The 13243-nt window shown below is 29.6% G+C and overlaps 1 protein-coding gene across 1 annotated transcript; it reads right to left on the reverse strand.

Moving 5' to 3' along the window:
- Positions 1 to 5403: 5403 nt before the first annotated feature.
- Positions 5404 to 7678, reverse strand: LOC114417776. Its single transcript, XM_028382841.1, has 2 exons — positions 6600 to 7678; positions 5404 to 5742 (listed from the first exon to the last, which is right to left on the reverse strand). Exons 1-2 carry the CDS (start codon positions 7507 to 7509, stop codon positions 5426 to 5428), a joined length of 1227 nt encoding a protein of 408 aa, XP_028238642.1. The 5' UTR covers positions 7510 to 7678; the 3' UTR covers positions 5404 to 5425.
- Between the last annotated feature and the right edge of the window lie 5565 nt (positions 7679 to 13243).

Here is a 13243-nt window from a genome sequence, read left to right on the forward strand (position 1 = left end):
TTATAACTGATGAAAAACGTTTTTTACTTCTTCACCTACAAGTATTTCCATGATCATGATGTTCAATTTATAGTCAATGTTGACGAAATATAGATATTTTTTTATATACTATGAAATATTAATTGATGATGACTGTGTTCATGACTTTCCATGCAATTAGTTTCACAGTGTAAACACTATAGATACAGGTTTCGAGTTATTAACCCACAGAATTAATCCAGGATAACGACCACAGTTCCAAGTGATGCATGGCAGTACCCCATTTTTTTATTCTGGTTTCTCATTTACTTTTGATCAAGTATATACAGTTTTCCATTTAGCTTGAAGAAAATATATTTTATATTTGTTCATCATTATAATCATGGTTGTTAAACTCACGATTTAAATCATAAAATCGTACAATTTTACGATTCTACTAAGGGTTGGTGACTTAAATCGGAAGCAGAATCGAAACCAGAGTAGACTCGAACGAGTTTTGGTAGACTCGCGAGTCTGCTCCGAGTCCACAAGTTTATGAAAACCCAAAATGGCGTCGTACAACAACCCTCGAAAATGACTCTCGCGACTCTGTCTACTCACTCACTCTGCCTTGTTCGAGCTACTCACCCCCGAAAATGACTCTCGCTGAGCTACTCGCGTCATGGTGGTCCTCGTCATCGTTTTAAACTTGAAAGCCCTCACTCGTCGAAATCCCTCATTTCATGGCCTAGCTCCAAGCTTTGCTCCACGACGCTAAGGTGTTTTCTTTCTCAAAGCTTCTCTGTTAATTCATCTCTGTTAATTGAAAGTTTGAAATGATGCTTATTAATGGAGTATCTGTTAACTAAAATTCTGGCAAGGCTATTGTTAGCTTCATTGTAGTGTTGAGTTTTGGGTTTTGTTGCTAAATTAAGGGAGTATCTGTTAATTAAAATTTCTGTTAATTGAAAGTTTGAAACGATGCTTAGTGTTGAATTCTGGCAACGCTAAGGTGGTCCCTCGAACATGGACAAATTATCTGTTAATTGAAATTCTGGCTTCACCAAGGGTGGGTAGTGGGTTCTATTGTTGCCTTTTGAGTAGTGGGTTCTATTGCTAGTACACTTTTACCCTTTGCAGCTTCATCAAGGGTGGGTAGTGGTGGGTTAACTTGGTTTTTATCATCAAAGTTCCAAATGCTAGAAAGGAATTCATCCATGTTCATGGATCGTAAGCTCTTTCCATTCTTGCAATAGAACTCATCAAGGGTGTGTGAGATTGATAGCTGCTGTGTGTGTAAGCTGTGACTAATTAGTTATTGTTTACATGAATTTCTTTAACTATGGTTTTCTTAGTATTGTTAGTTTGCATAGTCTTGCCTAAAGAAAGCCTGTGATTAGTTCTAATAGTTTTGCATTGGAAAGCAAACTAAATGGGAGCTATGAGAAGAAAGCAGTTTGGGGTATATGATTAAGCTGCTGTGTAAGATTCTGAATGAGACTTTACCAATTTGTTAATATACTTTGGATCATTGAGCATGATGTAGTATCTTTTATTTAAATGACAAGATCTTAGTTAATAGTTGCTAACTCAAATTCTAAAATTTCCCAAAAATCCTACAATTTAATTGTTCTTACAAACTTGGAAAGTAGTCTTTAGAAAGGGAATGCATTAGGAGAATAAAAGCATGCTACCCTGCTAATTTCCAAGAGGATGGGAGAAGAAAATTAGGAATTACTCTCTATCCCTCTATAGATCAATTATTGAATGTGTTTGACTACTTGCCTGTGTGTAGGTACTGCATGCACCCTTTATATATTGTTAAGCTCCTCTTAAAGCAAAAGCAGATACCTGATGTTGATACATAATATGAGTGTTAATAGTTTGCTAAGCTTTGTGGGATCTTAGTTTAATGTTTATTGTTTAGTGTTTGATTTTTACTGCTTTTAATTGGTTTTTGAGCAATAAAATAAGCTCTATCAATATCATTTCCCATAACTTTATCAATCGGCAAAACAAAAATGTAAGATGCAGGAATATTGTTAAAGTTTATTGCTTTTAATTGGTTTATTGAATTATTGTTAAAGTTTATTATTTTTATTTATTTTGGGGTTGAAATATTTACTTATGATTTTATATAAAAGAATATTAATATTTTTTTTTATTTGTCTTACGAGTTTACGATTCAATTCTACGAGTCAAGCTTACAGAACATTCACAATTCTACGTAGAATCACGAGTTTAACAACCATGATTATAATTATAAATCAGAGTCTTTAAAAATGAATTATAGTAAGAGAACCGCCAAAAAAAGTAAACAACAAAAACTTTGACTTAATTAAGCTGAATTATATTAAGAAGATATAAGGTAAGTTGAAGAGTTAAAGAAAAAGAAAAATAAGAAAAAATTACAAGTTTTATTTTCTCTCTTACTAAAATTAATATTTTAACAATTAATATTTATCGATAAAAAAATCTGAATTATGTTAAATTATATTTGCCCTGGCTATTGCGTTTTAAGAATAAAATTATTTGTCATAGCTACTAGTGTGTACATATATTTTTTTTACCATTCTATTAGTGTGAATATAAGAATGAGGGGTTATATTGTTACTCCCATATTTGAAAGTTATTCAAAAAAGTTTCGAGATATTCACGTATTTATAATTTTAAGAGTTAAATATATTTGTTGTTGTTTAAACTTGTGTCACTTTTATTTTTTATCCTTTAAATTTAAATTTATTATTTTAGTTACTCAATTTCAATTTTTTTAATCTCTCTCCATGAAAAAAACATTTTCCAGATTGATTTTGGGGTGATTGGAATATTTATTTATTTTTTATAAAAAAAGATTAAAAAGACTTTTTTTAAAAAAAATTGAGAGACTAAAAATAATTAAAAAAGTGTATATTTGGATTGATTTATTCATATTTTAAATAACTTTATAATGAGAAATTCTTCAGATAACCTTTTCTTAAAAATATTTTTAAAAAATCAATTTGAAACAAGAGATAAATTGATTTTGTGAGTTAACATTTGATGAATTTGCTAAATAAATGTTCAAATAAAAAATAAAATTGGGCATCAAGACAAGATTGATGATGAAAAATTGGATGATATTGTTAAAAACCAACAGTATCATCATAATCTTTTTTTTTTTTTTTCTAAATGTGTTCAATGGTTTTAGTTAATTTGACTATTTAAAATTTTGTGGAGTTCTTTGTTTCTTTCTATAGTATAGATACCCTTCATCCCTAAAATTTTTAATTATCAAAAAACATGTTTCATATATAAGAGATTTGTTATTAGTTCTTAATTTTTTCTCTTGAGATTCTTCTTCTTCTTTTTCTTTTTTCTCATTAATTATTCTCGAGATTCTTGATCTGAACACTGTAATATAATTATGAGTTTGTCACCAACAATTCTTTTACACAGGTATTAGGAGAATTTCATTCACTTTCACTTTCGCTTTCACGTTAGACCTAACCCCTTAATTGGTTGAGAGTTAGAATACGATTTGGAATTACTTTGCACGTATAGCTTTTTACACTAAAATCCAATTTTATATTACCAAGTCACAAATTATAATGTAAAAATTTCATTGACAACCTATCAAATTTAAGGTTTATTTTAATTGGTTTTTAGTGTAAAATTTTTATAACTAGTATTTTAGCTTGTACAATTTGCAGGACAATTTTTTATTTTATATAACTAAAAAAATCATAATAAATAAATACTTTTGAATATATATATATATATATATATATATATATATATATATATTACAATAAAATTATACAAAACAAATATTTTGAACATACAGATTATATTTTAGATTTTAAATATATATTTTTAAAATAATGAAATTTAATTTAAAAATAAAATAAAAATGATAGACTAAAAGTGATACGAGATTAATAAAAATTTCTAAAAACATTCTTATCGAAGAAAAACTTCTAAAATACTGTAATTAATAATAATTTCTAAGATCACTTTTAATCAACAGAGTTAATCTAATTTATTCATAGAGAGGATAGAGGATATTATTAAGTCCCATATTACCAAACCTCTAAGAAAAAGGTTAGAAGTCTAAAGTTTATGGGACTTTTGTAGATTTTCCTTATGAATTCAGAGTTAAGATAATTACAAGATGCAATTGGGGGCAAGTGCTGGGCTTATCCTCTCAAACAATATGGGCTGAAAGTAAGATCAAGATTCTTGCTTTCTGCATTGTCATTATTGTTTCCTGCACTTCCTATTATATTTTGAAAAGTCATTATTCAATTTGCATTTGAGAATAAGTTTTCCGAAATGTAATCGAAAGAGTAGAAAACAATAGTGTAAGTGCAGGAAGTTATAGCCCAAGATCAATAGCCTCAACTGGGGACAAAAATATGCGCAGGACATGAAGTGCTTGACATTCATTACATGTTTCACCAAAGAAAAATATTGTGGCATCTATGATCTTGAGTAGACAAAAATATATACACCAACCAAAATGAGCTACATGAAAGGACAAAAATTAATTATTGGGATAAGTAAAAAGGAAATGATTTATTGTTTCTTTTTGTCCATTCATTTGCTGGGCCTCTGTTTGCTCAACACTGAAAAATATACAAGTTTATTTTGGAATAACTTTTTAAGGGAATTGATGTAAAAACTTATTGTAAGGAACGACTTTGATGAAATGAGTTATTTATTTTTGGGAATGACTTTTAAAGAGTTGATCTTATTTGGATAACGTAAAGTAAAATTAATTTCACGCATGAAATTATCACCAAAGACATGAAAATAATTATAAGATTGTAGTTTTTTTTTTATATAAATGAGGATACTTTTTGTATTTGAAACATTGCTATAGGTGATTTTCTTACGAATTATATATTTTTCTTATGTCTTTTAATTGACCACTTGTATCCATCATTTTAGCACTAGTTGTGTCTTAAATACTTCAATTTTGATAAAGATGAAATGAGTTTATTGACTGAGCTTATTTGCTTGATTTTGATTGCGATTTGAGAGAATTTTTGGAATTTCAACTGTGACATTTTGTTTTTAGGTTTTCAAGCAAAGGATAAAATATAATTAATAGTCCCGAATCATAGAATAATTTTTCCAGCTGCAGAATTAATCTGCAGTTTAGGAGCGGGGAAATGTAATTAAAATAGAAAAAGAAAAAACATGATTTACTCCTCCATAAATTAAAAATAAAAAAGGTTCGTTTACAGACTCAAGTTTAGAAGGTCTTTTTATTTAAGTAAGGAGATTCTTACATTTTTCAATTTATACCCATTCCATTTTAGAAAAATTAAATAAATTAGATTCAGTAAAATGGTACTCTTTGTTTCACATCTAAAGTTTAGTTCATCAGTTGGTCACATAATGGAGGATATCGTATAGTATAGAGGTTCAACATAAAAAATAAAATTATTTGTTAACACTCTCTACCATCAACATAACAAAATTCTCAACATGAAAGCTCCACAAGTTCATTGACAACCTCGTGTAGTAAAATGTCAAAAATTGTGTGCTCATACTCCAAACAAATTTTCCCATAACTTTCACTCTCACACATGCGCTTTGGCGTGAAATCTGATTCTCTCATTTCATTTTGTGTTAAGTTGTGAAGTTTCACCGTTAATTCTGAAAAATATTCTTCTTTCCTGTTGATGTCAGGGTAGGAATAGCCTTTGTTTTTGCTTGCTCTGTCTCCAACATTATCACTCAAGAATAGTTGCTCTGAAGATTCGCACTTTGTCTTTGGCATTAAGGGGCTTGTGTAATCTATAAAAAAAAAATGTATATTACATTAAGATGAAGAAAAGTAAATTGAAACTGCAAGAAGCTTTGAAGAACTCATGCTGCCATTTTATAAGCACAACTTTTTTTTGTCATTCATAAATTAGCAGAAGAGTTTAATTACTGAGTTTGTTCTTAGAACGGATTCCAGTTCATGATGAACTTATAAATGACAACATAGTCATAACTTGAATCTTATAATATTCCCAAATTAATAATTCTGAATTATCTTCGGTGTTATTTTAAATAAATAAGCAATTTGATATTTTCCTATATATAAAGTTTAGAACAAATTGCCCTGACATTCCTTGTGATTTTTTAAAATTGCACACAATACTTCTATCTAACGTTTACACTAATCTTCTTATAGGAATACATAGTGTAATATTTTTCTTAGAGAAGAAATGTCAATATAATCTATTTCAAACATTTTTTTATATAACAATCTATTTCAAACAATTAAAGATAGGGATTTAAAGGACAAAAATATTGTTTTTTTTTTCTTCTATAATTCTTGTTTGAGGAATGGCAGAGATTTAAATATAGACACTTCTAACAAGAATTTAAACTGCAATTTGTCACTTTGTAATTCTAATACTAGACACTTTTTTTCTTGCTACTAATTCTAAGTGTGATAGTTTACCTACATTTACTATAATTTTGATTATTTATTATGAAATCAGCATTATCAAATGCTTAACAACTCACACTAATCACCATGAATATCAGTTACCATACCATAACTACTCCAAAAATGGATTATGCAAACAAAAATTGCAACTAAGGTCTAATTTTAGTCATTAATAAACAAGTTAAAGAACAAGAGCATTCAGAAAACAAACCTGGAAAATCAGGATCATAAAGAAATGAATAGTCATAGTCATCTAGGACTGAAATTGGACTGAAATTCTCTGTGCTAAATTCAGTGTCTATCTTCTTTGTTGACTGTTGCTTTTTTGTTTTTTTCGTGCATTTTGGTTCAGAGAACACTTTCTTCTGCTTAGTTGGCAAATTGGAGCTTGTTCTTAACCCACTAGGACCACTACCACATTTTCTCCTGCTATTACTACAACTCTTAGAGCATGCAGAAACTTGTGCCAAAACTTTGGCTTCATTGTGATTTCGAACCTTTGAACTATGCTTAAGAGGAAGAACCACTCTAGGCTCATTCTCAAACTTGGAAATCTTCTTTCTCTTAGTGTGGTTCCTCTCCTTCATTACATTAGCAATCTCCTTGTTCTTGCTCCCCTGCTTCTTTCTCTGCCTAGATTCTCCCAACCCCATTTCTTGTTTCCTTAAAAAGGACACAACTTCTTGATCTTCACTCTCATCATCCCAGTAGAACACAACAAGGTCATGGTTTTTGTTTTTGTGCTGAAGCAATGAAGGAACCTCTCTGAATGATGCCGAGGTTTTCACTTGGTTGGGTTGGCTTGTGTCAAATTTGAGCAAGTAATCAACAAAGTTCACTGACCTACTTCTTGGAACTGAATGAAGGGTGGTGTTTGTGTTTGACGCCAAGTTGGTATTTGGAAGTGAATCAAGCCCCATTAACCTTGCCACCACTCCTGGTTTGGTTGCATTTTTGGCCATTGCATCTTTGTGACTGTGCACTACTTCTGTTGCATATGGTTTTGCAATGTGGTGATCAGAAGGGTGCATTGGAGAACTATTTCCATTCTCAGCAGCACAAAAGAGTAGTTGAAAGAAGTCAGAGAAACAACCAGGTTTTGCACTATTTGGTTTAGCCATAATAATTAACCTTCGAAACTCTAACAGAAGTCAGAAACTGTTGTTTGAGGAGGTAGAACTTGTAGAGAAGATGGTGATTGAACTGGTTGAAACCATAGAGGGAGAGAAAGGTGATTTATGAATAGAAAATGATGGAGGGTGTGAAATGGTGGTTGAGTTCACATTACATTGGAATGCTACAAGACCTGAGTAGGGTGTCTAAAAGGAGAGTAACACACCAAATTGATTCCCAAAATTATGAATACCCATTCACTAAATTCGTAAAGATGTCATTTTAGTTCTAATAATGATCAAACATAACCCATTTTAGTCTTTAATTTTACACTTTATTTTTTGGTTCAAGAAGAGACTTATAATAAGCCAGCCTTATAAGGAACAGAAGGATTGAAAAATGGGCTGAACAAGGAAATTGAACTTCCAAACCCACAATTTATGTCATCTAGTTTGACTAATTGTTGACTAAAAAAGATGCCCTTAACTCTATAAGTTTTGATATTAAAATGAATACTATTAAATAACATCATAACTTAAAATGATTATAATTTTGAGATTAATTTTCTATGCATGATTAATATTATTTTGGGTTACTATGATATGATATTAATACAAAATATTTACCAACTTTATTAATGATTAAATTTTATCATAAAATTATATTCATCATCTTTAATATATATTTTTATATTGTCAATATAATTAAAAATCATGAATGATGTTACTTTTAAAATAATTATTATAAAAGTAAAAAAAATACACAATGTAAATTTTTTACACAATTGATAATTAATATATATATATATATATATATATATATATATATATATATATATCATTTTCTCTTTTAAAAAATAATGTAGTACATTAGTTTAAAAGGGTAAGCTTTAATTCATCTTCCTCACATATATGCCTCTTGCCAAGGAAAATTTTAATTTATTAATGGTTCTTACATGTCCTACTAGCTACTAAGTGTAAATGTTGTTTCTGCCATTTAAAGACAGAGCTGCCGAAGTTGCTGACTTCATTCAAAGATGAGAACATCGTGGTTCTTGGCATTGGCAACAGGGTCATATTCATACAAAGATTTGCACCGACTTTGTTGACTCATAATGGATTTTGAGGAGATTGCATTGTTGCCCCAATGGTAGAAAAAAATAAAAAAAAACCATATATGCTCTTGGTCCTCCAAAAGAATTGTGGCCATTAGATTCTACTCAATATGAGTCCCCTGATTCACATGCATAAATCAAACCAGTGAAAGTACTCCTCCCAATTGAATTTCACTAAGGCTATTGGAAATGGAAACTGAAGTTGATTGAGGTAAACATGTGTTGACCCCAGTACATTACTAAGAGTGAAATCAGGTATATTGTTTTCACTTTTCATGCCTAAAGTCTTTTTTTACAGCAATGTCTAAAGTTTATTAAGAACTATGCGCATGCTTAAAGTAAATAGATATGTACTTATCTAAAATTTTAGTATATTAAAATCATAATACACTTTAAATTAAATTAATAGTAAATACAATCTTATATGCTCAAGTTAGAGACAGTTTTCGTCCAAGGGAATTTGGTCTAAAAGAAAGTCTTCTTTGGGGGGTATTAATTGTTAGAGTTTTTTTTTTTCTCTTCATTATGTGTATAGGTTATAGACTATATATAAACATGCTACTTAGAAAAGTACAATATAGTATTCAAACTATATTATATTTTTTTAAGGAAGAAAGCTATAAAAATAGTATATTTGACAATAATATTAAAGTGATAATAAAAAAATCAATGGTAAAAGGCATTTTTTTATCAAAAGTAAAATTTTGGAGATTAATAATGATTAAAAGTTATCTCAGTTATTTTCCTTAAAAAATAGTTTTTCTAAATATAAAATTAACTACCACACAACTTCATAATTTTTAATAATTGTATTAGGTAACTCATCTTGAAATAACTTAATTTTCATCCAATTTATCCAAACTTATTTATATAATTAATTATAAATATAATCAATTATTAAACTTTTCCTCATCAAATTCAAACACACTTATATCTAAATGGAAGGGTGTAATATTTTTTTCTAAATTTTAATAGATTAATTAAAATTATTGTACAGTTTAAATTAAATTAATGATAAATACACTCTTTACTTTCTCATGTTAGATACAATCACTCTCTAAAGGATCCACGTAGCAAGCAATTCCAATGTCTAAATCTGGGAGTGTTGTTTTGACAATTCCATGCATTTAATGTTTTTATCGTGTGCATATCGTTGTAGACTACATGCTACTCAGAAAATTACAACATAGTGTTCAAACTGAATCGGTGGGTCCTTTTTCACTGGCTTGAGAACAATTTTCCGTCCATGCACGCACTATATGAACATTTTATTTTAACTTTCAAAGCCTATGTACGTAATTAAGTTCTCAAATCCCATTATTTACAAATTTTGGAATGTAATTTTTTTTCCAAATGTTTCAATGTTTGAGAAATTGAGAATGGTTCGTTATCTTTGTTTTCAGGTGCTATCGAAATGGTAAGTACCGAGAAAGAAAAAGAAAAATCAAATGGTAAAGTAGCTTGGTTGTGATTATATTTGCACGGGAAAGTTTCTCAACAACTTCGTGGGATGGTAGAAAACGTTTCAATGTTCATGTTCTTAACTTTGTGGTTTAATTGGAATTATAAGGTTGGTTGGAAGATAAAGGAATAATAGAGGGAGAGAAAGATCACTTATTTGATTTACTCTGTTAAAAAAAATTAACAATTGATAATTAATATTTACCTATAAAAAAATTTTGGTTTAATCAATTTCAGATGCCTCTATGGCACCTTGAGGTATATTTTTGTTAAATGGAAATTAAGACATTTTTGTGGGTGTAACATTCTATTTTAAAAAATAAATAAATAAAAAGAGTTTTATTTAAAAATTAATATAGTTTTTAGAAATTAAATAAATGAGAGAAAAGTATTTTTGTTAATTAAAATAAGAGTTTCGTAGTATTAGAAAATAAATATAGTAAAATGATGTCTAAAAAAATAAATGAATGTTTTAATTGGTTATTTATTTAATCAAAGAGTAAAATATAATTCCTTTTTATAAAATAATAAAATAATAGGCTCAGAGAGAGAGAGACATATCTACTATGATAAGTTTTTTTTTTCTTCCAAATTCGTTCTCCCTTCTTTTCTCAAAACCCTCTATTTTTCCTCACACATCCAAACCTATAATCTTATATTTGTTAACCGTTGGATCGTCCTGAAATTTGAACACTACATTCGAAACTTATTTTCTCACATTTCCACCATTCGAATTTAGTAAATAATGTTTGTAGAGAGAGAAATCTCCATTTCACCGTGACGGTGAAATTAAGGCTCGATCTAATCCCTTCTCTTTCTCTCTAACGTTTGGAAACTCTAGTAGAGCAACCAGAGGAAAAAATTGAGGAATCTTAGGGAATTGCTAGAGACGTCACTATCACGGTCAGACTACACACGCGAACCTGCTTAGAGATAAGGGATGAGTTATTCACAATTGGAGAGTAGTGAGAAAATGTGGAGGGATCCTTAAAGAATCAAGTGTGATGAGTTTTTGGGTGTTTCTGTAATTTTGATTCTATCTTTACAATTATAACTTTGAATTATATATGTTTGATGGATCAATTGATATCCCGATGCAAAATTATTGTGAAATTGATGTGTTCTTGTGTTGAGTGTGAACTCTAAAAATTGAGTTTTTTTTTTCTAATTAGTGTAAATTGATGAAACTGAATGACTAGTATGATGTCTTTAATAGTTTATTTGTGTTATGAGTTTATATTTAAATCTAGCATACCGTGACAAAGAATAAATAGTCAAAAGAAAAAAATATATCTTTGTGTTTGTTTTGCATATTATGGCAGATTGAAAAATGTATTATAATGTTATATTAAAATAAACTTTCAAATCAAACCGAAAATCGTACGCGGATTTTTATGTCTTATACCACTGCACTTTTGATATTTGACACCATGCACATCAATACACTTTCTTAAAGAATGTGAATTGTACTCTAAATAATCTTCTCTTTAGTTGCTTATTTTATACAAATTATTACATTTGTCTTGTATCCTCCCATAATAATGATCAACATGTTATATATAAATTATAAAAATAAAAGTAATAAAATAATAAATTGAAGAAAGTTGTAAAGTTAATGCTTAGTAGTAATTTCTTTTGATACAATTTTAATATAATTGTTGTAGAAACTCTTTTTAATTGAAAATAATATAGTTCGATTTAATATATATATATATATATATATATATATATATATGTATATATATATATGTTTTGTGTCATGTAAATATTACTATTGTGTGATGTGTATATGCTTCATGAGACATGATAAATTATTATATTGTGATTATGAAATTATGATTAAGACTGTGTGTAAGTGATAATTTGAATATTTGTTGAATTGTAAGATACACGTGTATTGAGATATTGTATGCATTGAGTTGTGAGCTATGAATTGTACAATCACACAACTGTAAGACCCTTTAAAGGGTGACGAGTTAATGCACAACGAGTTTTCTGATGGAGTCGACTGTGAGAATCCGATGAGTCTAATCACTTTGAGGCATGACAAGTTAAAATGATTTTGAAAACAATTTAGTAGTTATATGTATTGCATAGTTCATAGGTAAAGTCTATGTTTGAGTTATGTATATATTAATACTGTGTGATGTGTATATGATTCATGAGGTGTGATAACATGCTGCTTTGGAATTATAACATTGTGATTGAGATTGGGTGTATGTGATAAATTGAGTATGTGTTGAATTGTAAGATACATGTGTAATCAAATATTATACGCATTGAGTTGTGAGTTATGAACTGTACAATCATACAATTGTAGGACCCTTTAAGGGTGACGAATTAATGCATGATAAGTATTATGATGAGATCTATTGTAGGAACTCGACGAGCTTAATCACTTTGAGACGCGACTAGTTAAAATTATTTTGAGAACAATTGAAGAATTGTGTGTTTTGTATAGATCATAGATAAAGTCTGTGTGTTAAAATGTTTTTGGGTTGGACATGAATCAGGAGAGAGAGGCCCTGACAGACTCTTCGGAGTCTAGGCCTTGGGGGTAAATACACCCGGTTTGAGTGCTCATTTAAGCATGTGTCGATCCCACATGGTTAGAGCATTTTCGCAAAATAGCGTGACCCTATGATTTTACCTAGTAAGAGTAACTTGACTTACCAGTGAGAGAGGGGCCCTAACAGACTCTTTGGAGTCTAGGCCTTGGGGATAAATACACCCGGTTTGAGTGTTCATTTAAGCATGTGCCGATCCCACATGGTTAGAGCATTTTTGCAAAACAGCGTGACCCTATGATTTTACCTAGTAAGAGTGACTTGACTTATCAGTGTGTGATTTATCTTGTCATGTACTCATAAGCGTCCGACAAGGTTTTTCATTGACATGATATCACATTACATATATGATTGAATTTTAGTGTATCTATATGTGATGGTGAGCAATTAATTGTGCAAGTCTGAGATGTTATGTTGTACTTGAGATGTGTTGTTTTGAACACATGATTAATGTGAAGGTGTGGAATGTGATTTTGTGATTAAATTCTTTGGACAAGTGATGTTACACAATGAGTGGTAAAATGATGCGACTTGTGCTAAGTTGAGCTTGTTATACTTATATTATATATAGATGTGCTTTTATTTATCTCTACCTATTTA

This window comes from Glycine soja, chromosome 7, assembly GCF_004193775.1.
Source record: "Glycine soja cultivar W05 chromosome 7, ASM419377v2, whole genome shotgun sequence".
Taxonomy (NCBI): domain Eukaryota; kingdom Viridiplantae; phylum Streptophyta; class Magnoliopsida; order Fabales; family Fabaceae; genus Glycine; species Glycine soja.

Bases quoted from the DNA above. Each gene is read 5' to 3' on its own strand.
- LOC114417776 (XM_028382841.1), bottom strand. From the start codon at position 7,509: ATGGCTAAACCAAATAGTGCAAAACCTGGTTGTTTCTCTGACTTCTTT. The intron at 5,743-6,599 runs GTTTGTTTTCTG...TTTTTTTTATAG, and splicing joins TTATGATCCTGATTTTCCAG to ATTACACAAGCCCCTTAATG.